Below are 27795 nucleotides of genomic sequence, written 5' to 3'. Positions count from 1 at the left end.
AGCCCCTGGGACAGGAGATCCCATGGTGGGTAGGGCTGCTGGGGAGAAGGGATGCCCCCCCTCCCCTCAGGAGGGGAGAAATTTCTTTTTGTTTGTTCTCTCAAGCTTCTTTTTCAAGAAACACAGGCATATGGCAGCGGATGGTGCGGGGGCCGTGTTTGGGTGGTGTGTGTGCTCTTGCCTTTGGCGTGGTGATAGTATTTTTCTCCACTGGCTCCAGTGCCCAGCTAGTACATCGGGCATTGAGACTTGAGTCAAAGGTGCTCCCCTGGCATCCGGAAGAAATCCAGCTCTTTCCAGTGGTGGCTCCTGGCATTTCCTATAGGGAAGGGATGGGAGAACTTTCCAGCAAACCCAGGTCTGAGCTCTGTAGAAGTCTGAACTGAGGAATGTGCGTCCGGGAGGTTGAGGATGTGGACTGGGGTTTGTGAGGGGGACGTGGTGAGTGAAGGGGTCCTGGATTCATTCCTGAGGCTGCTGTAACAATTACCATAAACTTAGTGCCTTAAAACAACCGAATTTTTTTTCTTATAGTGTGGGAGACCAGAACCAGAATCAGTACCACTGGGTCAAAATCAAGGTGTCAGTAGGGTTGTGCTATCTCTAGAGGCTCTCAGGGAGAATCTGTCCCCGCCTCTTCCGGCTTCTGGTGGCTGCTGGCATTCTGTGGCTTGTGGCCGCATCACTACAGTCTTGAAGGCCGGCATCTTCCCATCTCTCTCTGCTCTGTCTTCATGTGGCCTTCTGTGTGGGTCAAATCTCCTTCTGCCTCCTTATAAGGACACATGTAATGGCATTTAAGGCCCACCCAGATAATCCAGGATAATCTCCGCATTGCAAGGTCATTAACTTAATCACATCTGCGAAAGTGATTTTTCCACATAAGGTGACATTTCAGGCTCCAGGGATTAGGACATGACTGTCTTTGCGGGGCCTTTTCTGGGCCTACCACAAGTCCTTAAGGGCAAATTTGAGCAGCTGTTCTTATAGAAGGGCTCTCTGGTAATATATACCAACCAGGAAGAGGGGGTGGGTGGAAATTCCCAGCTGACCCCCGTTTCTCTTCCCATCTCAGCTCTGCCCCACACTGGGGGCAACCTTGCACACATGCCTGTGGACACCCTAAACATGTACCCAAGTTCCATTCACCCTCCCAAACAGCTGCCCCCTGGGGATGCACCTGCACCTGCATGGTCTGCCCTCAGGTGTATCAGTTACCTATCACTGCATAACAAATAGCCCCAAACTTAGCAATGTCAAACAGCAGTCATTTCTCATTTTAATCTCTCACAGTTTGGGATTTGACTAGACTCAGCTAGATGGTTCTTGTTCGAGGTCTCTCCTACAATTACAGTCAAAAGATGGCTGGGGTCGGGGTTGTCTCAAAGACTTCCTTACTCACGAGGCTGGTGCCTGGCCTGGGAAAGAGCTGGGGCTCCTCAGGCATCTCTAGATCCACTCAACCTGTCCAGCACAGTGGCTTCAGGACAGCCAGACTGCTTATACGTTGACCCAGAGCTCTGATGTTGAGTGTCTCCAAGAGAGCAAGATGCCAGGAGAAACCAAGCACCCTTTGGGACCTGGCCTTGGAGGTCAGGGTGGCATCTCCAGAACATCTGTTGGTTAGAAGTGAGTGATTAAGGGACGTCCCTGGTGGTCCAGCAGTTAAGACTCCTCGCTGCCAGGGCAGGGGGCCCGGGTTCCATCCCTTGTCAGGGAACTAGATCCTGCGTGCCGCAACTAAAGATCCTGCATGTCACAACTAAAGATCCCGCACATGGCAATGAAGACCCCCGTGAGCCACAGCTAAGACCCGGTGCAGCCAGATTAATTAATTAATTAATTTTCTTAGAAAAAGAAGGGGCTTCCCTGGTGGCACAGTGGTTGAGAATCTGCCTGCCAATGCAGGGGACACGGGTTCGAGCCCTGGTCTGGGAAGATCCCACATGCCACAGAGCAACTGGGCCCGTGAGCCACAACTACTGAGCCTGCGTGTCTGGAGCCTGTGCTCTGCAACAAGAGAGGCCGCGATAGTGAGAGGCCCGCGCACTGCGATGAAGAGTGGCCCCCGCTCGCCACAACTAGAGAGAGCCCTCGCACAGAAACAAAGACCCAACACAGCCAAAAATAAATTAAAAAAAAAAAATTAAAAAAAAAAAATGTGAGTGATTAAGGCCCATATTCAAGAGGATGGGAATTGGATGTCACCATTGGATGGGAGAAGTGTCAAAGAATTTGCCATCATGTTTAAAGCCACCTTGGGTGGACACACCAGAGAAGAGGCCCCCTGGGGGTCCAGAACGGGGAATTACTTGCCCAGTGGATTCCAGGGGCCTGAGTGCCCAGAAGGTGGTCTGGAGCAGCTACGGGCTCGTGGCGGGGTGTGTCCTCTTAGGCTTGTAGGCTGCTTGCCCCTTGGGCCAGGGCTGGAGCAGGACCTCTGAAGTGCAGTCCCAGGCTCTGAGGTCAAGGGTGGGATTCCTACTAGACAGTCCCAGAACCTGACCGTGGTCTGTGTTGAAAGTGCTTCAGCCATCTGCCCTCCCAGCCTCACTGACGACCCTGAGCCACATCATGCTTGCTAGTGACTCAGGGTCTTTGCCTATGCCACCTCCTGTCCAGAGAGCTCCCTTCCTCCCCACCCACCTTGTTCATGTCTCCTGATTGTTTCAAACCTGCAGAAACAGCCCCTCCCATCAGACACCTTTCCAGGCCTTTGTGTACCAGGCCGGTACTCAGCAGGCCTGGGGGGCACACAGGAACTGGTGGTCTCATGGGGGCCCAGACGCCTCTGCATCCTAGCTGAAGGAGAGGTGCAGGGTTGGAGGGAAGAAGGAGCTGTGGGTGCCCAGACGAGGGGCAGCAGGCCAGCCTGGAGGGTCAGGACATGCCTGACCACAGCAAAGAGTGAGCCAGGCAGAGGGAAGGGTGTCTCTTCTGAAGGGCACAGGGGTGCTACGGCCCAGAAGCCAGAGGTCAGGCATGTCCAGGGGCCTGTAGGCTGGTGTGTTGGGCACCAGAGGGAGGGCAGCGAGGCTGGGATCAGGGATCAGTTCATCTCCTGGCGTAGCAGTGACTTTGGACAGGACAGTGACCCCGAGGGCAAGGTTTGTGTCCTGTTCATCTGTGTGTGTGGCACTGCTGGGCCTGGGCTTGGGTTGGTGCCTTCTCTCTGACTGTCTCCCTACGGGGGGAGCCCCAGCAGGACTTGCATTAGCATACTTGTGTGTGCACCTGTGATGTGGGTAAGTGTGTGTTTGGGTTGCTAGTGCTCACACTCACCTGTGGGTCAGAGATGTGTTTGTCAGGTACACTCTTCTTCTCCCCCTTGCCCCATTCCAGCAGAGGTCACTGAGCAGCCACTCTCATTTTAGTGTTGACACTTAGTGAGTACAACCAAACGCTTCCCCTTACTCATAGAGTGAGTGTTATGTATCTCCAAGCCATGCTCCTTGCCTGTGCCTCTCTCTGCAGAAATGCGAATACTGTCTGTCCATTTGTGTTCTCAGAGAACTCCTATTCACCCTTCAAAGCCCTTCTCAACAATCATCAACTCAGGAAAACCTTGTTTGGAAACCCTGACTCCCCCAAAGCTAAATAAACAGAAATTGTTTAAATAAAAGGAGGGGGGAACTTCCCTTGTGGTCCAGAGGTTAAGACTCTGCACTCCCAATGCAGGGGGCCCGGGTTTGATCCCTGGTCAGGGAACTAGATCCCACATGCTGCAACTAAAGATCCCATGTGCCACAACTAAGACCTGGCACAGCCAAATAAATAAATAAATAAATATTTGATAAACAAATAAAGAGGGGAGGAGCCCTTTTCCCCCATATCAAGCCCTGTTGCCTGGGTGAGCTTCTCCGCTTATTCTCATTTCATGGTTCTGTAATTTTTTTTTAATTCATTTATTTTTGGCTGCGTTGGGTCTTCGTTGCTGCATGCGGGCTTTCTCTAGTTGTGGCGAGCCGGGGCTACTCTTCATTGCAGTGTGCGGGCTTCTCATCACGGTGGCTTCTCTTGCTCTGGAGCACGGGCTTTAGGCGTGCGGGCTTCAGTAGTTGTGGCACATGGGCTCAGTACTTGTGGCTCGTGGGCTCTAGAGCGCAGGCTCAGTAGTTGTGGCGCACGGGCTTAGTTGCTCCGCGGCATGTGGAATCTTCCCAGACCAGGGCTCGAACCCGTGTCCCCTGCATTGGCAGGTGGATTCTTAACCACTGAGCCACCAGGGAAGTCCCTGGTTCTGTAATTTTTTGTGGCCTGGTCCTGTGAGCTCTAGGAGGACAGGCACGGCTGTCTGAGTCATTTCCAGGAGGTGTTAAGTAAACAAACTGGGGAGAAAGGAGGCCTGGGAAGCATCTCCCCTGGGGCCTCCCCACAGGTGGCCAGACCTCCAGCTTCTGCTGAGTTGTTGTAGGCTGCCCGCCCCCGCCCCCCCCCCACCAAGAGCACATTGCCTTGGGACTTTGACCCCACTGATGGCCAGGTGGAGGTGTGCTCTGTGTTCTTCCCAGTGTGGCCTTGCTGGGTGGCTGATAAGCACCCAGTGTAGCCCTCGGGGTTCAACAAATGTGTGTGGAAAGGAAGGAGGGGCGCCCAACACATGTGCCCCTGATACTGGGGGACCCGGACGTGCCGGCACGTGGGAGGAGGGCTTGGGCTGCTGCAGACCCGGCCCGTGGGTAGCCCGTTGCTCGCCACCCCCTAGATAGGCCACTTGCAGGAGGGCGGGTGGCGTTTGTTTCTTGGTTCACCCCCAAGCCAGCAGGGACAAGTGACCCTCCCCAGCCTGGTGAGACCAGGCCTCTTGGTCTCACTCTGACGAGTGGCTACTCTTGTTCTGTGTGTGTCATACACACACTGTCTCTTTTTTTTACTCATCCCCATGCTGACACATGAATGCTCACTCACACTTCTGCCTCTTTCAACATGTACTCTTCAGCCTCTGGGGAGACTTGAGGGACGTGGGATTCTCAGTTGGGCCACTGTCCAGGTAAGGAACCTGTCAAAGGTGGCCCTGGGCTCTGGGGACAGGCTTGCTTCCTGCAGCCCCAGGAAGGAGAAATATACCCTCCTGGCAGGAGTCTCCTTACCTGCGCCTGCCCTGGGGTCCCACGGGCAGGGAAGCAGGGTGCAGGGTGGGCCCCCTTCTCTGCCAGCTGGGCTGAGCCCACCAATCTGTCGCTGCTCCAGAGGGAAGTGAGTTGAAGGCTGCATTGTGGGGTGGAAGGAACCGGGATTAGTCGACGTGATCTGGACTCAGGTCCTGGCTTTGCCACATCCTGGCTTTGGGACGCTTGAAATTCGAAATCCTTCTCTGTAGGATGAGGGTGGTTGTGAAAATTAACCGTGCATCGGGGCCTAACCAGTCCTGGGCACCTGGGGAGCAGTGCTGCGGCTTTTTCCCTCCCTCCCCTGGGCACCTGCTGTTCTGGCTCTGGCCCACTTTGCGTGTCCTCTGCGTGCGGCCCCGAGTCCCTGGGCTCATGGTGTGGAGGACCAGCGCCTGGGCTCCTGCGGTCAAGTGCACAAACCCTGCCCTGGTTCCTGTCTGCCTGGCTCCAGCCAGGAGTGGGGCCAGCCCACCGGTCTCCTCAGCCACCTGTCTGTCCTGTCACCGTGCCTGGGGTTCCACCCTTAGCCCCGTTCCTCTGAATTAGGAGTCCTGCGCCAAGGAGGAGCAAAAGAGAACGGACTGGGAGTGTCAGATGTCCCTGATCTCATCCTGGCTTCATCACTCACTTTGAGCAAAAATGTGCTGCCTCTGGGACTTGGTTTTTTCACCCTTAAAATGGGCCCAGTTCCCTCCATCCTGCTGCGCTCCAGGGGTGGAGGTCACAGGTGTCAGTGTGCTCGTAAACGGGCACTCCCAGGGGAGGTGGGCAAGAGGGTGGCTCTTCAGCCAGGGAGAGGAAGAGGGAGCTGGCAGGGGAAGCAGGGCAAGGAGGGAAGGGTGTGCAGGGTGCTGAACCCCTGGATGAAGGGGGCGTCTAGGATGGTGGGTGGGGAAAGGGGGGTTTTTTATGGGTTGAGTTGGGAGGTTTATCTGCAGCCCTGATTTTTTACCTACACACCCTTCTCCCCTCCACCCCCCCCCCCAGCAGCCCCATCCACTTCTCCTGCGGGGCCCCCTGTCACTGGGGGAGGTCAGGTTCCCTCCAGAGTGAGCACCTGTCTTCCCAAGGGCCCAGGCCATGGACAGCAGTAAGAACAAGTTCCAGGACAGTCCCCCCTTAGCCTCTCAGTGGCCCAGTGCGGGGTGTTTAGGATTGGAAACCCCAGCCCAAGTGCTGTCTCCTCACCTTCGCCCAGGGCCCGGGGGAGTGGCCTTTCTGGGCCCGACTGCCATGGGGGCCTCCCTCCCGGGGGCAAGTCTGCCTTGAGCTGGGGCAGCGGTGACTCAGCCACGGACACAGCACTCAGCTAACCTTTGGCTCAGGGACCGGGAAGGCCTCCACCTCTCGGTGGCCGGCAAAGCTGCCACTGTCTGGGCCAGGAATCCCGGACAAGTGTAGGTGGCAGGCGGCGGGCAGAAAAACTGAGTTGCTTGGAAACATCCCCAGAGATCGTCCAGGCCCTGTACCTGACTGCGTGTCAGAATCTCCCAGGGGCTGAAAAATACAGCGTCCAGGGCCTGAGGTAGACTTGTCACCTCAGGGCTTCTAGGGGGTGGGCCCCAGGAAGCTGGGAGCTGGACCGGCAGGTGTTGGCGGCAGCTGGGCCACCTGCCCGCCTCACTCACAGATGGGCAAAGGGAGGCTGGAAAGCCGGGTGATGGGGCAGGTGTCACACAGCAGTGTCCCTGCAGACCGGGGACCCAGATCTTCCCTCCACCTGCCCCAGCTCTGCGTTTTGGGGCTTCATAAAACAAGGTTGTCCCCTCTGGTCCCTGTGTGACCTTCAAACACATCAAGAGAGTGGCTTCCTCCCCTCCTGGGATCTCCTGGATGAAACAGCCCTGCCTCCTCCTCTGGGAGACCCTCCCCCTTTGTCCCCCACCACCCCGACGAGCCCCCAAGCCTGCCTCTCATCTCTAAGTGAAACTGGATATTTTGGGCCCAAGGGCAGGACCTAATGTCCATGGCTTTGCCTTCCTTACTGGTGTCTGTCCTTGTCCTCAGTGGCCGAGAGGGGCATTTGGGCTCCCGGTTCTGCTGGTCCCTGTGTCATGGGGAGACCCACCATCCTGCTTTGCCTGGGACGAAGGGGTTTCTGTACTAAACGCAGGAAGGTCCCAGGCAAACCAGGGCGAGTTGTTCAGCCTGTCTGAGCATCAGCTGTAGATTCGATCGGCCGGTCTTCCTGCTTCCCGCGTCCTGGCAGGTGTGGGGAGTACAGTCCTCGTGGTGCATGTTGACGGGAGAGGACCGGGCTTGGTGACAGAGGGACAGATGGACGGAGCTCACGCTCACTACCGTCTGTGATGGAGTGATGATATAGCAAGGAAGGCGGCTCACGTTCTGACAGGCGTCGAGGCGGTGCTGCTGCTGCAGGTCCTGGGACCGCACTTGGAGGAGCACCTGTGCAGGACACCTGTCTGACCCAGCAGCCTCCCTCATTTTCAGTTCCTGGACTGTTCCTCCTTCGTGATCCAAATACATCCAAAGTTCCAATCCCCCATGTTACCTTTTTATTTTGAGAGCCAGGCAAGGCCAGCGTTGTCAGACCACCCTGCTTATAGCTTGCAAACATCCTGGCTCCCACCCAAAGTGGCTGACCCATCACACTTGTTGTCAGTTCCCCAGATATTTTTGTTTTTGGCCACTCCACGCAGCCTGCGGGATCTTAGCTCCCCGATCTTAGTTTGCCTGACCAGGGATCGAACCCTTGCCCCCTGCAGTGGAAGCTCGGAGTCCTAATCACTGGATGGCCAGGGAAGTCCCCGTTTCCCCGAATATTTGTTGAGTGTCCTTGAAAACCCAAGCAGGTGCTCAAGGCAGTGAAAATATGGTAAACCTGACAGCCTCTGGTCTCCCGGAGCCACATTCCAGGTGGGGAAATCTGGCAGGAAGCACGTGAACAGGTCACTTCGGATGTTATGAAGGAAATAAACGAAGAGAGGGGGGCAAGGGGTGGGGGTTGCTGCCTGGCTGCGGGGTCAGGGAAGGCGCAGAGGACCCGGTGGTTGGGCTGAGGCTTGATGGGGCAAAGGGGGCAGCGGGAGGAGACGGGGACCGGGCAGAGCGTTTCGCGCGGGAGGAGCCGCGAGTCCGAGGCCCCAGAAGGGAGCACACGGTGTGTTTTGGGGACAGAAAGAGGGCAGTGCTGGAGCCCAGCACAGAGCGGGGAGGGCAGACAGGCCCAGGTCACACGGGCCTGCAGCGTGGGGAGGTGGCATTCTGCCTGCGGTGGGAACCCCCTGGAAGCTTCTTAGCGGGAGAGCCACGTGAGACTGATGTGGCAGCTGTTTGCAGGGGGACCGTGGGGGCAGGAGGAGGGCAGGGAGGCTAGTGACGGGCCACTGTCCCCACGTGGGTGAGCGAGGATGGTGGCCTGGACGGGGAGGCGGCGAGAAGCGGGCAGACCTGGGTGCATCCTGGAGCCGAGCTCGTAGGACTCTCCCTGGATTGTTTCAGGGACGTGGGAGAAGAGAGCCGGGGGTGAGGCCTCAGTGTCAGCCTGCATCTGAGCTGATGGCAGGAGAGGAGCGGATCTGAGCGGGAAATGCGGGCCGTGTTCCGTTTGGGTTGCTTGTTAGACGTTGAACAGGAGACGGGGAGGAGGTAGCATCTCAGGAGCCAGGGGAGGGGAGAGAGAAACGGAGAGTCACCAGTATACAGGTGACATGGAAGCCGCGAGATTGCCTCGCAGCGAGGGAGGGAGTTGGACGGGGATGAGAAGAGGGCCCAGGACCCTCCAGCGGTCAGCGGTCAGTGCCAGGAGGGGCGTGGCCGGGCGGTGGGGGGGAAGCCAGGTGTGTGGCCCTGGGCAGCCCTGGGAGAAGGGTTTGGGGAGGGGTACTCCCAGCTCCCTGCTGCCTCTCGGCCCTCGTAGGCCTCACCCCACCAGGAACCCGGGGGTGGGTGGAAGTCCCTTGTCACTGAGGGCTTCCTGGCCACTTGTGCCCCAGGTCAGGCGCCAGCCACCCGTCACCCAGGATGTCACTTCTGATATCCTCTCTCAGGTGACACAGAGCAGCCCTTAGCTGCCTCCAGCCTCGCCCGGCCCCTTGTCCTCGCTTGCTGGTGTGTGGCGTGTGTGACCGCTCAGGCAGTGGCCTCTCTTCTTGCCATCCACTCCCTCTGGGGACTTTCTCCTGTTCGTTTTTTGGGCACTTGCCTCCTGGTTAACTAGCATACTTCGCGCTCTGTTCTGTGTCATTTGTTGGTTTCATTGGGTGGTTTTCTTCTCCCTCGTTTTCAGATTAGAAGTAGCCCCACCTTACAAATGAGAAAACGGAGGGTTTAGGTGGTTGGTCCAATGTGGTCCTGGCAGCCCCAGGCCTGGGTCTCACCGTGTGCGTGGATCACGGCTCGTGGCTCCCAGCCCAGCGCTCTGGCCCCCCTGTTCCACCCGCAGCAGCTCCAGCCACGGGGACCTGCCCCTCTCTCCGAGGCCCGGGAGGGTCTTCTCCTGCCCTCCTACCCAGACGCACCCACCTGCCTAGGGCTCGGCCTCCTTGGGCTCCGGCTCCAGACAGAGCGTCCTGGGAGCCCAGATGGACCGGAGTCAGGGGATGGCCCACAGCCCGGCCCCCTCCTCCTCCCTCCCTGAGTCCCTGGCTCCTTCCTAAATGGATTAGGACCTTTGCCGGAAGGAGCCAGCAGCCGTCTGGGGCGACCGGAGGCCAGGGCTGGAGCGCTGTCTGGTGCCTCCTGCTTTGCCCTGATTCGATTTGGGCTCCAGCAGCTGGGAGGCTGGCAGCCTGAGGCCTTTCTGGAAGTGGCTCAAGGGACTGGGGTGCAGGGGGTGGCTGAGGGGAGGGGGCAAGACTTCACGCGCCCCAGGCAGGCAAACCTCTCAGCTGGCCATGCAACAGACCTGCGATTGGGCTTCGTGCCACAGAAGGCCCCTGGCTGATGCTTGGTCCATTAGCAGGTCCCATCCGGGGCCTGTCGTACCCTCAGCATCCCTTAATAACGTGGGTTTCAAGCTTTTATTAAAAATAAGGCAACCGGGACTTCCCTGGTGGTCCAGTGGTTAGGGCTCCACGCTTCCACTGCAGGGGGCACAGGTTCGGATCCCTGGTTGGGGAACTAAGATCCCACATGCAGGCGGCACGGCCAAAAATAAATAAATAAATAAATAAGGCAACCTAGGAGAAGAAATACATTTTATAAACATTTAGAAGTGAACCCATACACATTTTGGCCAACTGCTGACCTGGCCAGTTGTTTTTTTTGTTTGTTTTGTTTTAATTAATTTATTTTATTTTATTTATTTTTGGCTGCGTTGGGTCTTCGTTGCTGTGCGCTGGCTTTTCTCTAGTTGCGGCGAGCGGGGGCTACTCTTTGTTATGGTGCACAGGCTTCTCATTGCGGTGGCTTCTCTTATTGCGGAGCCTGGGCTCTAGGCGTGCAGGCTTCAGTAGTTGCAGCACACGGACTCAGTAGTTGTGGTGCACGGGCTTAGTTGCTCCACAGCATGGAGGATCTTCGCAGACCAGGGCTCGAACTCGTGTCCCCTGCATTGGCAAGCAGATTCTTAACCACTGCGCCACCAGGGAAGTCTCTGGCCTGTTATTAAAGTCAGTATTTATCTACAGCCAAGTAGCCAACTTGGGCCAGGACGGAGTCCAGAGCCAAGCTCTGGTGCATCCCTAATTCCTTTGAATGTTTCCATCTCTGTCATTGGATGCGTCTCACCTTGTTATGTGTGACGTGCTCTGATTGTTGTTCCGTGTCATCGACTTTACAACCCACTAAAAGGCTACAGTCTGTGGTTTGGACTACACTGAGCTGGACACGGGGGGTGCAGCAGTGATTGGCAGACCGGTCCCTGCCCTCGTAGAGCTTACAGTCCAGCGGGCAGCTGTGGTGGCAGAAGACACTATGGACTTGGCACTGTATTAGGTGCCAGGCCCAGCCGTCACCTGCCCAGGACCTCCGACCCCCAACCCCAGTTGCATGCACAGACTCTTTTACCCCCAAGAAGCAGAGAGGGCAGGACTCACAGGCTCCCTCTGTTGCCTGCAGCTCTGTTCCCTGCTCCCGCCCCTGAACTGGCCACCTGGGGCCCTTGCACAGAGCACTAGAGGGTCTGAGCCCGGGGAGGGAAACTGAGCGTTCCTGCCTCTGCCCTCTACCCTCTCCTTTGCTTGGATTGGCGAGCTGCCCCATAGGAAGATGCTGGCACTGGGGCATCCTGTGGGTGGGCCCCCTGGACCTGATTCCTGGGGTCAGAAAAGGGAGGGGCAGGATGGATCGGGGACCGAGGGAGGCTGACCTTTGTATCTAGTGGGGCCCAGGCCCGGCTGGGTAATACAGGGCCAGCAGACTTGTTCCCTGCCTGGTGTAGTCCCGATATGACGCCCTGATCTGAGGGCGCCTCAGCAAGGGGGGAGGATACAGCTCTGTCCTCCGGGAACCTCATGACGAGGGGCAACGTCCTGTGTTGGGGAAACCTCATCTGAGATGAAGGGGCCTCTGCCCCGTGGTATCTCTCTGCACCCCTGAGATTCAGTCCTGGAAGCCAGGAAGTAGACCAAAGCTCCACGGCCTTGGGGTGGTGGCCTTCCCCCGGGGAGCATGTGACTTGATACACAGCTGTGATGAGGGGGCTCGGGGACAGGTGGGAGGCCAGGGACACCTGCCCAGCCTGGGCAGGAAGGGGCAGGAGGTGGGGCAATCCGGGGCACCTTCCCAGCAGAGGTGACAGTTAAAAGCTAAGGGGGCAGTCAGTAGATGCCGAAGGGGCCAGGGAGGGCACTCAGGGAGAACAGAACTGGTGACAGCTGAGGAGCTGTGAAGGATGTACGTATGTTTGGAGGATGGTGACACTTAGAGTGCCTAGAGCATGGGGTATAAGGAGGAGTTGAGGCGAGGGACAAGAGTCTGGAACCTTGAATACCAAGCTGAGGAGTCAAGAGCTAATGTGGGCAGTAGGGAGCTATGGAGGCTGTGTGAGCAAGGGAGGGCCATGGCCAGAGGGATGTGTGTGGGGAGAGTTGGATTCAGGGCCTGCCAGACAGACTGCTTGTGGGTTTGGCTCTGGGGGTGCAGAGTTGGGGAGACACGCCCTGGGGCACCCCGCTCCGTTATCCTGCTGTCTGTTCCCACACCGTGTACAGGCCGTGTGCAGGCTGCTGTGTGTCCAGGCCTGTCAAAGCTCAAACCCCATCATGCGTATAAGACCCTTAGGTGAAGAGAAGGCCAGCTCTTGATTTGTCCCACCTGGGAGGCGGAGGTGGCCTTGGGGATCCCGGGGGCCTGGCGGGTTAGCGGTGTGCCACCACGTGTGCCACGCCCTATGGCCCACGGCCACCTCCACCTCCTCCTTTCCTCCATCCAGGCGACCATGGCCTTGCTGGGAAAGCACTGCGACGTCCCCACAAACGGCTGTGGGCCTGACCGCTGGAACTCCGCCATCGCCCGCAAAGACGAGATCATCACCAGCCTCGTGTCTGCCTTAGATTCCATGGTGAGTGCCCCTGCCCACCCCTGGAGGAGTGGGGCAGCCAGCCTTTGTAACCTCTGCCTCTCACAGGAGCCCTCGCCGACCTGGGCCTCAGTGTCCCCATCTGCTACAAGGCCTCTCTGCCGACGCCGTGGGTGGGAGACTTAAGTGAGGTCAAGTGTGTGGAACTCCAGCCCCCGCCCCCTCGCCCCCTCACCCCGTCTTCGTTTCGTCACCTCTTACAGTTGAAGTCCCATCCCTGGGATGGTCACAAGTCTCCCTCCCAGCAGGTCACGTGGAGGGTAATGTGTCACAGTGATTCATTAGAAAGCTGTCACCCCCGTTGTTAAAGCCAGGGCTGTAACTGCATCACTCCTCTGACACCCTTGCCTCCATACCTAAACCTATAGCAGTTTATCCCAAATGAGAAAATAATAGGGAATTCCCTGGCGGTCCAGCGGTTAGGTCTCAGAGCTTTCACTGCCAAGGGCCCGGGTTTGATCCCCGGTAGGGGAACTAAGATCCCACAAGCAGCACGTCTCAGCCAAAAAAAAAAAAAAAGAGAGAGAAAATAATAATGTCATTTTCCTGTAGACTTTTCCTGGGGCAAGTTCTGTGATAGAGGGTAGGCAGGTGTCTTTAAAAAAAAAAGAAATCTGGCATCAGTTAGCTGCACCCCCTGCATTTTGGTTCAGTGAAGTTGAACTTCAGAGAGGGCGTACTTTGCCTGATGTCACACAGCATGATCAGTTTTTAAAGTGGGCTCCAAGGGGCAAAATCTACAGTTTCCCAAGGACAAAGGGCCTCCCTTCAGGCTATTCCAGCTGCAGGCAGCTCAAGGGCTGCTTAGGTGGTATTTGGGGCAGAGGTGGTAGACACCCCTGGGAAGGCCAGCTGGGTTTGACCCCTCCCCTGTACAGAGTGGCCTTCATGAGGAGGGGGGCCCCAGGAGCTCAGCCCTGTGCCGGTAGCAGTGTTAGCTTGGTGTGGTGGTGGAGGTACAGTTGACACGGGCAGCGATGGCCAATGCCACAGCCACTAGCCCCATGTGACAATTGATGCTTAAATTGTAATTTGTGAAAATTAAACAGTTCAGTTACTTCATCACACTAGCTTCATTTCAAGAGCTCAGTGGCCACACGTGGCTAGTGGCTATGGTATCAGACAGTGTAGAAATAGAACATTTTCATCATTGCAGAAATTCCAGGGTCCACTGCTGGTCTAGAGGCTGTTTCAGAGGCTCCTTGGAGGAGCCAGTGACCCTGTAGCTGTCCTGGTGGCATGAACAAGACAGGCTCCCCCCGCCCTGCGACAAGGCCTTTACAGGTTTCCTAAGGGACCTCGTGGGTGACAGCGGCACTTACTTGGCAGTGACTTAACACCAGCACCCAGCGGGCCTGGGGCCGGGTCCTCAGGCGGTCTGCAGGAGGATTGGGGCCAAAGTGCTGTCCGTTCATCACCTCCCCCCACCCAGTCTCAGACCCTTTTCCAGGCATTTCCTCCCGACCCCCATTCTCTGTGCCTTTGGGTGAGGCTACTCCCTGCTGTGGCCTCAACTTCTTCAGCTGAGAAGTGGCCATGCAGCGCAGGGAAGGCTGTCCTCCAGCTCTGCTGGCCACTCTTTGGAAACAGCTGAATCTGTTTGTCTTCTTTGTTATACAGTGTTGCCACAGGGCAAGGGAGCAGTGGGGTTTGGTTTTAATCTTAGAGAGCAGGAAATGAACACCATCCCCCCCCCGTCCCCCCAGGAGCTCCCAGGGGACAGTCCTGCTGGCCCTGAGATGTCCCCAGCTTCCTCACCGGAGCGACTCCAAGCCGGAGCTGGCACTAAAGGCATGATCACGGCCCAGAGAGGTTGTAGAACCTGTCCTAGATCACACAGCAGTGGAACTGCGATTAGAAGCCAGACCTCCCGACTGTCCACAGAGCGCTAACTCAGATAAAAACCAGCATTTATCAGGCACCGACCGTATGCCACGAGCTTTGCGGGCAGGGTTTTCCCAGTGAAGTAGGCCTGAGATGCTGGTGGTCTTGGTCGCAGGGCCCCCTGTGTTAGGGCTTCCTGTGCAGTAGGCCTGCCAATCTCAACTCTGGGGCTGCAAAAAGAACCTCTTTGCCTCATGCCCACACGGGATGCCCCGGTTTAGAGATTTTTTTCCCACCAGCCACGCCCCATTGAATCCCCACAACAAGCCCATTGCAACTCTGGGAGCTGGGCTGCTTGCCCGCATTCTGCAGATTTGGAAATTGGGGCCCAGAGAAGGGCATGACTTGCAGGAAGAGGCTGATGCAGGATTGAAGCCTGGATCTGTCTGAGCCTTGATTCTCCTGGGACCCATCCCACCTCCTCATCCAGGACTTGGAGAGCGCCCAGGATAGGATCATCCCTGAGGCTGGGGCCAGGCCTGAGGCAGGAAGCCCACCCCAGAGCAAGGAGGGTCTGGGAGGAGGAAGGGGCACAGGCCACGTGTGCCTTTGTCCTCCTCCAGCCCCTGTAACCTTGTCTTCTTCCCCTGACCTTGGCCAAGCTCTGTGGGTGTCGTTGGTTCATTCCCACTGCAGTCTAAGACCCAGAACGTTGGGAGGGTGACCTCTTCCTGGAGCTGCTGATGGGATCTCGGGCAGCTGGGAGCTCACCTCCCACCCCCCAAAGCTGGCACTGGGGGTGTCCGGAGTGGGGGGGTCCTTCCCCCGGCTCACATCCCTGCTCCCCCTGCAGTGCTCAGCACTCTCCAAGCTGAACGCAGAAGTGGCCTGTGTCGCTGTGCATGATGAGAGCGCCTTCGTGCTCGGCACCGAGAAGGGCAGGATGTTCCTGAACGCACGCAAGGAGCTGCAGTCAGACTTCCTCAGGTTCTGCCGTGAGTACCCGGGGCTCCGGAGGGCCAGTCCCCACCGTCCCTGAGGGGAGGAGCTCTGGCGCTTTGCTGGGTCCCTGGAGCAACACCGGGTGGCCCTGTGTGGGAGGAGGCACTGGGCAGGAGGGGCTGGTGCAAGCTTCCCAATGTGGCGTCATCAGGGGCGGCCACAGTTTTTGTTGGAGTCACACAGCAGCCCCTCAGCCAATAGAGACTCCGGGCAGGCCAGACCCAGCTGCCTCCGTGTGCTCATGGACAGAAGGGGACACTGAGGCCCAGTGCTGTGGCCCAGTTCCTGTGCGTCCCTGATGCAGGGACCGAGTGCACGTGCTCAGCTAATACTTACTGAGCGCCTGTTGTGTGCGACACCCTTTGAGCACTAACTCACTTATTACCCTGACGTCAGAGGCTGGCACTGACCCTGTTACAGTAGCAGAATCTTGGAGCCGCCTCCTGGTGGCCCGTGGGGATGAAGTGACTGAGGACTTGTCCAGCACGTAGGAAATGCTCTAGAAACGGGAGCAGTTAGGGATGATGTGATAAATGGAGCCGCAGGCTGGGCCACGTGCTGGTGCTGTTTACTGTTCCCAGCAGGCTCGGGAAACAGTCATCACCGGTCTACAAACGAGAAAATGAGATGCAGTGAGTGTAACCAGGGGACACACAGCTGACGAGTGATGGAGGTGGAGTTTGCTCTTTCGGCTGCACCCTTTCAAAACAGGGGGGATGCAGGGACTTCCCTGGAGGTCCGGTGATTAAGACTCCGTGCTTCCAATGCAGGAGACGCGGGTTCAAGCCCTGGTTAGGGAACTAAGATCCCACATGCCACGTGGCGCAGCCAAAAAAAAAAAAAAACGAGGGATGCAGCATGGACACCCCCGGGACCCCTGCCAAGGGGTCCTGGTCGCTCCTGGAAGAAACCAGCACCAGCACTCAGAGCTGTGAGCCGGGAGCCCCGAGGCAGAGGGGTCGTTCTGAAGCCCCCAACTCTTCAATGCTACCTAGGCCTTCAGGGCCCCTCATAAGCAGCCCCGGCCTCTGCATTCTCTCCTCCCAGCATCCCTGGTGCTCACCAGGCTGCACTGTGCTAAAGTGCACGTTCCCCGGCTCTGTGTGTCCCTGCTCACCACTGCCTTTTGTCCCTGCTGTTCCCCACCTGGAAGGCCCTCGCTCCTCCCCTCTGCCTGGCAGATGCCTCCCCAGCCTCCAGACTGACATCCCTCCCGCTCCTGGCCCCATCGGTGCCCCTCCGCCCCAGCGCCCATGCTTCACTGCCCCCCACCCCTTGCAGCTTCCTGTGCCCTGAACTTCCATCCACGCCTGTGCCCCAGCTTGGCGGTGAGCTCCCGAGGCAGGTCACTTTCCCTTTCATGGTGGATGAAGTCCTATGGGGTTAGAGCCTGGGCGGGCATTCTAGCCCAGATGTTGGGACTCAGAGATCTTGGGGTTAAGAGCAGGCCCTAGAGTCAGACCCCTGGGGCCACATCCTGGCTCTGCCAGCTGCTGCCTGCTGGGCCTCAGCCTCCTCATCTGTGAGAGGGGAGGACAGTGCTACCCTCTCCTGGGTCGGTCTGAGGATTAAACGAATTCATACATGGCGAGCACTTAGAACAATGTCTGGCACTTAGTTCACACTCACTAAACGCCAGCTGTTGTTTTCCTCACCGTTATTAGCATTTTCATTACCCGACCCCTGCCTGGGCCTCGACCCTGGGATCAGCCATTTCTGGGAAGGCTGTCCCCGCTCCCCCCGTGCTGGGGCATATCGTTACTGGGGTCCAGCCGCTTCCCCAGCCAGCCCCCTCTCCCACCCGGCCCTCAAAACCTGTACCCTCTCCAAGGTTAGGCGAGGGGCTGGACCGGTGTAGGGTGGGCAGTGGCAGGGTCCTGTGGCCCTAGATGGCCAGGCTGGGAGCCAGACTGGGGCCTGGGGAAGGTGCACCTGGCTTCCCAGAGCCAGGCAGAGCTGCTATTTATAGCACCGGGAACTTGGCTGGTTTATTTCAAGCTTCTCAGGTCCCGGAGGAGAGCACACAACAAGCTGGGAGGGGCGCCCCCAAGCCCTCTTCTCATCCCCTTTCCAGTGCAGTTCCTAGCATCTTCCCAACCCAGGGATCCACTGACACTCCCAGGCCCCCACCCTGGCCCAGCCTGGCATGAACCTGCCTCTTCCCAGTCCCTCAGCCTCCTGGTGGGGTCCCCATCGTCTCCCCATTTGGCAGAGCAGAAAACAAGGGCCTCAACTGGTTAATTCAGAAATAGGTGATGGGGGACTTCCCTGGTGGTCCAGTGGGTAAGACTCCATGCTCCCAGTGCAGGGGGCCCGGGTTCGATCCCTTGTTGGGGAACTAGATCCCGCATGCATGCCGCAACTAAGAAGTCTGCATGCCGCAACTAAGAAGTCTGCATGCCACAACTAAGAGTCCACATGCCGCACCTAAAGATCCTGCGTGCTGCAACTAAGACCCGGCACAGCCAAAGTAAATAAATAATAAATAAATAAATGTTAAAAAAAGAAAAGAAATAGGTGATGGAACAGACATTCGTTGAACCCCAGTTCTGAGCCAGCCCCGCTGGTCTCTCGTGAGAGCTCACAGACTGAGGCCCAGAGAGGGAAGGGACTTGCGTAAGGTCACACAGCGAGTTGGAGGTGACTGGGGACGAACGCCCTCTGCTGGGCACTGGGAACCCTGAGGCAAGCAGCCCTGGCCCTAGGCAGGGCAGCTGGGGCAGGGCTTACTCGCCCCTTTATTCTTCCTTCATTCATCCACTTGCAGTCCGCGCTGGGTGCCCAGCTACAGGGCTTAGCACAGGGCAGGGGCGCCCCAGCTCACTGGGCTGGTGGTGTGATGAGCGCTCACCACGGCCCCGCATGCTCTGTGTCGCACAGGAGGGCCCCCGTGGAAGGAGCCGGAGGCAGAGCACCCCAGGAAGGTGTCTCGGGGTGAGGGTGGCAGCCGGAACGCCCCACGGCCTGCCCTGGAACATGGCTCGGACGTGTACCTTCTGCGGAAGATGGTAGAGGAGGTGTTTGATGTTCTTTATAGTAAGATCCTTCCTCATTCCATTCGGGGCCCCCAGGCGGGTGGGAGCCCCCGGCCCTGCCCAGAGGAGGAGGCCCCCTCCTGCCCCACTGCAGGCCCTGGGCGGAACCTCAAGGCGTGGGTTCCTTCTCTCCCCACCCCCAGCCCGCCCTCATTCTGCATCCCCAGGCATAGCTCTTCCGTCCCAGCCCCGTTTCCTGAACCACCATCCCTACCACCCCGCCCTGGTGCTGCTCACCGCTCACTCGCGCCTGGAAGAGGCCCCAGGCTTGCCCTGGTCTCCTCGCCACCAGCCCAGCTCCCTGCTGCCCCCACCTGCCCTGTGACCAAGGGCATCTTCCTGAAGCACAAGTCTGACCACAAAGCTCTTCCCTCCACTGCCTTCTCGGGCTCCCTATCCCCCTGGGCGTGGCATCAGACCCTACCATGGCCCGTCCCCAGCCCCCTCCAGCCATGCTGACCCACCTCTTATCCTCCCGCTCATTCTGGCTTCATTTCACACCTGCTGTGACCTTTGGGCCGACCTTCCCCTCCTCTGTCTGGTGGACGCCGCGTTGCTCTCTAAGGCTCAGCTCCAGGAAGCCCCCAGCTCTGCACTGGGTTAAGGCCTCCTCTGGGCACCCACTGTGCCCTGTGCCCTCACTCGCCCGGTTGCTCTCCAGGATCAGGGACTGTATCTGCCCTTTCTGCTGTTCCTAGCCTGCACTTCAGAGCCCAGCAACAGCGGGCGCTCAGAGGGTGTTTGTTGAATGACTGAGTGAAGGCTAACTGCCCAGCCAAGCACTTCCTTTGGGGTGGAGGAGGGGAGGGGACAGGCAGGCCTGGTCTCCCTTGGGAAGTGTCAGGTTGCAGAATCTCTGGCCCAGTGGTGACCTTCACACTCCCTGGGTAACCTCATGCGGGTCCCTTCCGTCCCTAAGGGTCCCACCCCATGATTTTTAATTTGCTTTATTCCTTTCCCCACCGCAGCCTTTGGTTCTGTGGAGCAAAGGTCGGGGTGGGGTGGGGGGACTCCTGCCGTTGTCTAGATGTCAGGAGGAGGCCAACAGGGGTAGGGGGCCCGGAGGCCCTGGTGGGCATGCTGGCCCCGGGGACGGGAGGACTTGTCACGCATGGTTGGCTGTGCCACTGCAGACGCTTTTGCCAGATGCAAGGTTCACGCCCCGAGCCCCCTTGCACCCCTGCTCACTCTGCCCCGACCCCCCTTGCCTGCCTCGGGCAGAATCAGAGGTGACTGTGAGGGGAGGGGCTTCCTTCTGGCTCCAGGTGGGAGGCAACAGATGTCTGTGAGCCCAGACTCTCGGCCCTCCCTCCCCTCCCTGCTTCCCACGTGCTCACCAGCTTCTCATCCTGTCTCTTCTCTCTCTTCTGCTTCCTCTCCATTCCTCTCTTCCTTACCTGCCCTCCTCTCTCTCATTTTCCTTTTCCCTTCCTTCCTGTGGCTTTTTTCTTGCAGTTTCTCTCTCTCACCCCTCTCTCCTCACCTCCTGCTCGCAGCCCCGGGGCCTGCTTTCCCCTCCACCCAGATGCCCAGAGAAGAGAATGGCGGGGGCAGCAGGGAACCCCCTCGATGGGGCAGCCCCGGCCCTCAGGTGCAGGCCGCAGGCCCCTGTCCACAGGCCCTGCCGCCCCCCTCACCGCCGGCAGGGGCTTATTCTGTGGGAGGTTTGCAGTGCAGGGGCCTCTGGGGTCCTGTTTCCTGGGGGTCCGGCACCACGGGGAGTCACTCAGCACGGCCCCAGCTCCGGGGCGCGCCCGGCCCTCACCACAGCCCGGCTGCCGCCTCATACTAGGCCCCCTCCTCGACCCCCTCCCACAGGCGAGGCCCTGGGCCGGGCCAGCGTGGTGCCGCTGCCCTACGAGAGGCTGCTCCGGGAGCCGGGGCTGCTGGCAGTGCAGGGGCTGCCCGAGGGCCTGGCCTTCCGGAGGCCGGCCGAGTACGACCCCAAGGCCCTCATGGCCATCCTGGAGCACAGCCACCGGATCCGCTTCAAGCTCAAGAGGTGAGTGAGGCAGCCCACCTGGGAGCGGCCCGGGGCCTGGTGGCTGGACCCCGGGGGCCAGGCCGGGCCGGGCGGTGACCTGCTTCCGTGCGGGCTCAGCCGCTCATGGCCGCTTGTCCTGCCCGAGGGGAGGGGACTTCAGACTCCCACAGGGGACCCTGGTTGTAAGAGCTCCCAGTCCGATGGCAGAGGTGAGGCAGAAGCTCAGTCGCAGAGCATGCTCTGAGCCAGGTGTGGACGTCTTCCCGGGGGGCTTCTGTGTTGCAGAGAGGCTTGGTTGGGGAAGAAATAGCACCAGCAGCACTCCAGGTATCAGGAACAGCCCGTGCAAAAGCGTGGAGGCGGGAAGCCGCATCGTGGGTGCCTGCTTGGGTTGTCAGCCGAGGGCTCCATTAGGGACTGACGGGCCATGAGGTCATGGAGGCTGGGCCGGGGAGGGTACCGATCGCTGGGGCAGCTGGGAAGCAGCCTGAGGGCTGAACGTGGTCCATCAGGGCTTGGGCACCACGGCCAGTGCACGAGCCCAGGGAGGAAGGATGCGTTAGGAGGTGTGAGACGATCAGCTGCAGCTGAAAGGATGCGATTGGTGGAGAGGGGGCACAGAGGCCAGGGGGCAGGGCCCAGGTCCTCGGGTGGCCCAGCCGTGTGGCCCTGGGCACGTCACACCCCCACCCGGGCCTGCACCCCGACCTGTAAAATGGGGACTGGTCCTGCATACTTCACGGGCTGTCGTGTTCTGCAGAGGGAGGGCTCGGGGAAGACATGCCCCTGGCGGGACAGGTAGGTGAAGCTGTCACGTGTCCTTTCCTTCACCCAGGCCGCTCGAGGATGGCGGGCGGGACTCGAAGGCCCTGGTGGAGCTGAACGGCATCTCCCTGATAGCCAAGGGGACTCGGGACTGTGGCCTGCACGGCCAGGCCCCCAAGGGGCCGCCCCAGGACCTGCCCCCAACCGCCACCTCCTCGTCCGTGGCCAGCTTCCTGTACAGCACCGCCCTTGCCAACCACACCGTGCGGGAGCTCAAGCAGGAGGCACCCGCCTGCCCTCTTGCCTCCAGTGACCTGGGCCTCGGCCGGCCCGGGCCTGAGCCCCAGGCCCCCGCTGCCCAAGACGTCCCAGACTGCTGTGGTAAGCTGCTGCTGGGACTCCCGAGCCTGGGGCGGGTGGGACAGAGGTCACTCATGCAGGGGCAGCTTCCCAGGGCAGGTCAGGGTGCTCAGGGCTGCAGGGGGCACGTCGGAGCGAGGAGCTGGGGCGGGACAGAAGGCGTGGTAGCTCGGACTCAGTCAGACCCCGGGCCTCTGCCCAGTCATCTGTGAACAGTATCCTTGGCCTGGGACCACGAGATGCCCGAAAGGACTCCCAGGGGAGTCTATGGAGGGAGAGAGTAGACATGCTAATCAGGTATGTGCATTTAATGAGCACCTACTACCTCCACCCAGCGTGGATTAGGGGTACTGGAAACATAAGAAAAGGAACAGCTGGGCACGAGAAAGACCTGTGTCCATATTTTGGCCCCTCTACTTAATGGCTACGTGTCCCAGGGCAAATCTCTACCTCTTTGAGCCTCAGTTTCCTCATCTGTAAAATGGAGATGCCAATAGTACCTGTCTCGCTGGGCTGTCATCATGATGAAATGACAGGGCACGTTAGAAATGCACATTCTCAGGCCCAGCCACAGCCCTGCTGAATCTGGCACTTTGGGGGCGGGCGAGCCCCAGCCGCCTGCAAATTGACGAGTCCACCAAGTGTTTCCGACGGGTGCTAAAGTTTGAGAACCTCTGTATTAAAGCGCCGAGTCCAGTGCTTGGCACAGAGTAGGTGCTTATAAGTTATACTTAACTGTTATTGTTATTTTGAGAAGGAGAAAAAAGGACACCCACTCCCCTCCACAGCCATGAGGGCTGAGCAGGAGGATGGGACTTATATGCCTGAAACAAGTGTCCCCATCTGTAAAATGTGACCTGGGACGTCCTGCCCTCCCCGATCTGCCATTCGGAGAGCACACTCTGCTAAAGAATGTCTCAGGCCTCTGGTCAGGGAACTTGCCTTGAGTTCATGATCACAGGGCTCAGTCCTGGGTTCTCCCTGGTGGGGGAGACTGTTACCCCAGAGCCCCAGCCCATGCACTCAGGCCAGATCTGGGGAACCCCTCTTGGGGCCCACCTGGAACCTGTACCTTTCCGCTCCCTTGTCCAGGACAGAAGCCCACTGGGCCTGGCGGTCCTCTCATTCAGAACGTCCATGCCTCTAAGCGCATCCTCTTCTCCATCGTCCATGACAAGTCAGGTAGGACAGTGCCGGTGGCAGCACCCTGACCAGAGTGGGGATCCAGGACTGGGGTGGTGCTTATTACTGAAACGGATGTGTGTCCCCTGGGTCTCTGTGAGAGAAAGGAGGAACAGCACCTCACAAGGGACTTGTGAGTGAAACCAGCGTAAAGCCAATATATAATAGTTACATATTGCTGCATGCCAGATTGCCCCAAAACGTAGCTTAAAATGACAAGCATTTATGCCATTTATACCTTACGGTTTCTGTGGGTCAGAATTCAGGAGCAGCTTAGCTGGGTGGTCCTGGCTCAGAATCTCTCAGGATCTCAGCTGGGGCCGTGATCATCTGAAGGCTCGACTGGGGCTGGAGGATCCACTTCCAGCTCACCCATGTGGTTGTTGGCAGGATACCTATTCCTTACTACCTGGGCCTCTTCGGGGCTGCTTGAGTGTCCTGACAACGTGGCGACTGGTTTCCTGGAGCTAGTGACCTGAGAGAGAGTAAGGAGGGAACCACGTCTTTTATGACCCAGCCTCAGAAATCACTGTCACTTCTGCCATATCCTACCCATTAGAAGCCAGGAACTTGGTCCAGTTCATACTCAAGGGAGAGAGAGGAATTAAACTCTGCCTCATGAAGGAACAAGCGTCAAAAAAATATGTAGACAGTTTTTAAGAGTACCACACAGTACAGAGAACCAGAAGGTTTGGGATTCATTTGTACCAAAAAGGGATATAGTGAGACTTTCCAGCAACTTTGCCTTGTGGAGGTCTCAGCCTCACCTTCAGTGAAAGGTTCTTTAAGAAACCTAGTTTCCTGGGATCAGAATGGAGACCACCACTGCCACAAACAAGCTGCATCCCGGGCAGGGAGGGAACCTGGATGTCCAGGCAGAACAGCATTGTGGGAGGCCGTGGTGGGCAAGGGATACAAGCAGAGATAGAATCTCACCAGGTACTAGCTGGGTGATCTCAGGCAAGTTACTCAGCCTCTCTGAGCCTCAGTTTTCCCATCTGCAAAATGGGAATAATATCTATTTCAGCACATTGTCCTGAGGGATTAACTAGGATATTATACATATTGAGTACTTAGCACAGATGAGCACTTAATAAATTAAAGATGTTCCTTTTATAAATTTAATGAACCAAATGATCGCTCTAGTTATTAATATTAAATTGAAGCAGAGGCTTTGGTTTTATGGGAGAGGCCAGCAGGGCTGAGGGTTCGAGGGACTCCAACAGGGCCAAAGCTGGGTGAGACCCCGGGTGCACAAGGCATGAGGGTTAGGATTTCAAGGTCAAGACTCAGGAGGGGCCCAGGATGGACTGGCTGAGCCCGCACAATATCTGCTGCCGTGGGGGTGGACAGAGACGCAAGAGGCAGCCAAGCCATGGGGTCCCTGCTCCGACGGGCCCTCACTTGTACCCCCTGTGTTTTGATAGAGAAGTGGGACGCCTTCATAAAAGAAACCGAGGACATCAACACGCTCCGGGAGTGTGTGCAGATCCTGTTTAACAGCAGATATGGTGAGTGGGCGGCACGGCCTGTGGTGTGGCCCCAGCACTGCACTGAGCATCTCATTATGTGGCAATCACTCGTGTTCCCCAACATGACGGTGGGAGCCATATGCTGGCCCCACGCGCTGTCAACGCAAGTGTCACCTCCTGTCTGGGTAGGGGGTGGTTGTGTCAATATTTCCCTTCCAGATTCTCCAGGGGGCGGGACTGATGGCAAAGCCCCAGACCTTGGCTCACCTGTGGGAGGCGGGCCGCTTGGGGGGGCGGTGGCGACCATCCGGGAAAACGGCTGTTGGCCTCTTGTGCCTGCAAGTCCCCCACGCACCACCCTGTCTCCTGCCTCCTCACCTTTGCCCGTGCCGTGCCCCCTGCCCGGCGTGCCCTTTGCACCTATTGCGGGCAGACTCCTACCTGTTCTTCAAGACTCAGCCCTTAAAGCTCCGATGGTTTCCTCTCTGTTCCATGTCACACGCTTGATGCGCCTTGTCTGTATCTGTCCCCGTGAAGGCCAGGACAGTACCGGCCCCTCTGTGCCCCCAGCACCCAGGACAGAGCCGAGCTCAGAGCACGTGTCGGCTCACCGCACTCTGGGCAGCAGACACAGGTGGTAACCGGGGCAGGGGTGCCCTCCGTGTGGTAGAGCTTCAGCCAAGTGCAAAGTGTGGCCACTCGTTGGCTAGACGGCAGGGGCTGGACCAGACGGGCCTGTAAGCCCTTCCCACTCTGGGTCCTGGGACCCCCGAGTGCCCTCCCACACCTGGTCTCCTTTGTCCCCTCAGCAGTCCTCGCTCACTCTCACTTATTCGCTCAGCCTCTGTTGCGCTCCATCTATAAGCCCCGCTCAACGGTCAGACCCAGCGTGGCTCTGGCCAGGGTGGGTGGCTCTCAGTCACTGGGGAGATGATGCAGGTACCCACAGATCACTCAGCACGCAGGCGTGACGTCATTGAACCCCACGTGAATCGCGCAACCCCTCCCTGGGGAAGTCCCTCTGCACGATGGGACCAAGGGAGGGGGCTGGGGGGAGGGGCACCACCCAGAGCTGCAGGGACAGAGAGGAGGGTCCCGGGCCGCCTACATGTGCGGGTCAGGGGAGAGCACTGCCCTGGGAGTCCACGGACGCTTGCCGGATGCCCTGGAGATGGCCAGTCTCCCTCCCTAACCTTGGCCTTCTCACCATGACCAGACCAGACCTGCCGGGGTAGGGCTTCACTGCCCTCCCTGCCCTCCCTCCCCTCCTGCTTGGCTACAAAAAACCCTCTTTCTCTACTCAAAACACTTCTGACAGCAGAAGTGTGGGTTTTCCACGCCACGCAACCCTCCAGTTCTTTGTGGACACCAGCTAGGGGCCCTACAACTCGATTCAATTCTGACCCTAACTCCCCGGAGTTACACAGACCCCTCCCCAGGTTAAGGGCTCAGTCCCCCAAGACAGCACCCCACTTCAGATGCCAGTCACAAGTAGTGGGTCCCCAGGATACCCACACTTCCATCCAATTTGGCTGCACACCCGTGGTTCCCAGGACCCCCCTCCGCGGTTCGGCAGTTTTCCATAATGGCTCACAGAACTGAGGGAGGAAACACTTTGCTTCTGTTGACCCGTTTACTAGAAAGGATACAGATGAACAGCCAGATGAAGAGGTACATGGTGAAAGGTCCGGAAGGGTCTTGAGCACAGGAGCTTCTGTCCCCGTGGAATCTAGGGTGCACCAGCCTCCTGACACATGGAAGCTCTCTGAACCCCTTCGGTTAGAGTTTTTACAGAGGTTGCATTAAGTAGGTGTGATTGATTTAACCATTGGCCATTGGTGATGAGCTCAGTCTCCAGCCCGTGTCCCCTCCCAGGAGTGGGGGATGTTTCCAACCCTCTAATCGCGTTTTTGTTTTTGTTTTAATTAATTAATTTATTTTTGGCTGTGTTGGGTCTTCTTTTTTTAATTTTATTTTTAATTTATTTATTTTTGGCTGCCTTGGGTCTTCGTTGCTGCACGCGGGCTTTCTCTAGTTGCGGCGAGCGGGGGCTACTCTTCCTTGCAGTGTGCGGGCTTCTCACTGTGGTGGCTTCTCTTGTTGTGGAGCAGGGGCCCTAGGCACGCGGGCTCAGTAGTTGTGACGCACAGGCTTAGTTGCTCCGCAGCATGTGGGATCTTCCCGGACCAGGGCTTGAACCCGTGTCCCCTGCATTGGCAGGCAGATTCTTAACCACTGCGCCACCAGGGAAGTCCCTCTAATCGCGTTTTGAGCCCCCTACCTTGTGCCAGGCACTCAGACCAACTCTGGTCTCAAGGTGCTTCAGCAAGTGGCTGAAGTTGGGTCTGCAGTACATGCAGTGGTGTATGGTAGTACATTCTAGTACGTAGTAACGTGGAGGGGTGGGGGCCCTCAGAAAGGGAGGACGGCTCAGAGGAAGGTGAGGTCTCTCGATAGGCTTGGGGAGTCAGGGGAGGCTTCATGGAGGAGGTGTTCTTTGATCCACCCTGGGGCCGGGGAGGCTTGGTCACATGGGCTTGGTGGGCTGGGCCATCCTGGTTGGGGTGGGGCTGAGCGAGGCCCCGTACTACAGGGGCCTGTCTGTACCCAAGTTTCTCCCCTCCCTCCCTAGCCAGGTGTGAGCAGGACGGGGAGTAGGGAGAGGGGAGCTGGGGAGGGCTGGCTCTGTCCACATTGGGTGGGTTCTGCCCCACCCCTGCGGGCATGACAGCTGCCAGTCTTCCAGCCTGTTGTGTGTGCTGGATGTTTCCAGAATGTTGAGCCTTTCCTAGAGGTCAGCACTTGGGCCCACCACCGTGGCCAAATCCAAGGAAGAGTGTTGGGCTTGGAGTGGTTGAGGCCTTGCCCCTCCTCAGGCCAGAGCTCCCTCTGAGCTGTCCCTTCAGCTGCCCTGGGGAGAAGCTGCCGCCCGCTGCCCCCCGCCCCATGAGTACTGGGGGATCCTGTGGCAGGGGTGGGGACATTTGGCAGCCTGAACCATCCTGCAGACCCAGGACGAGCAGGTCCTGCTCCTGGTTCCGCCCTTTCAGCTACCAACTCCGGGCCAAGTGGGCCAGCGACATTGCTGGGGGTGCAGAGCGGGGGAGAGAACAGAAGAGAAATGGGGGGAACCCCAGCCTTGAGGAAGCCGCAGTGTCTCTCTGTCACCCAGGGAGAGGTTGAGATTACACCAGGGTCTAACGATTGTGCGTGGCGGCTCCATCCTCCTCTTCCCAGTGGGCAGCGGCTGGAGGCTGGGCGGGCTGGAGCTTCTGTGCCCTGGGCTGAAAAGACAGGCCTAGCAAGTCAGATGGACCCGAGGGGAGGTGGATTCACGTAGACTCGAGGAACCCAAGAGCCCATCGCTCAAGTGCAGGGGCTGGGGGGTGGCTGGTGATGCTGGGGGTCAGGGGAAGAGATGGTTTGACAGCTGCTGAGATGGTGAGGGTTTAATTAGATGACGAGCTAAGTGTGACTTCACAGTGGGATCTGGCTGCCAAAGCCTCCAGCGCAGACCTTGGCCGCATCAACAGGAAAACAATCTTGGCGGTGCCCCAGGGAGGGCCACAGACAGGTG

General features: G+C 58.3%; 1 protein-coding gene across 3 annotated transcripts in view; it reads left to right on the top strand.

Annotated features, from left to right (window-relative positions):
- The window catches only part of GTF2IRD1 (GTF2I repeat domain containing 1), a 123795-nt gene that overhangs the window by 23329 nt on the left and 72671 nt on the right, over positions 1-27795 (top strand). For all 3 annotated transcript variants that reach the window (XM_082432311.1, XM_082432309.1, XM_082432310.1), the window contains exons 2-8: positions 12448-12576; positions 15272-15413; positions 18301-18456; positions 20274-20457; positions 21275-21585; positions 22657-22746; positions 24174-24257. In XM_082432311.1, the coding sequence (XP_082288437.1) occupies positions 12454-12576; positions 15272-15413; positions 18301-18456; positions 20274-20457; positions 21275-21585; positions 22657-22746; positions 24174-24257 (1090 nt within the window). In that variant the 5' untranslated portion in view covers positions 12448-12453. The remainder of the gene's footprint in view (positions 1-12447; positions 12577-15271; positions 15414-18300; positions 18457-20273; positions 20458-21274; positions 21586-22656; positions 22747-24173; positions 24258-27795) is intronic.

This window comes from Balaenoptera physalus, assembly GCF_965194825.1.
Source record: "Balaenoptera physalus genome assembly, chromosome: 16".
Taxonomy (NCBI): Eukaryota; Metazoa; Chordata; class Mammalia; order Artiodactyla; family Balaenopteridae; genus Balaenoptera; species Balaenoptera physalus.
The sequence above is the reverse complement of the archived record's forward strand: the minus strand, read 5'-3'. Positions and strand labels throughout refer to the sequence as shown.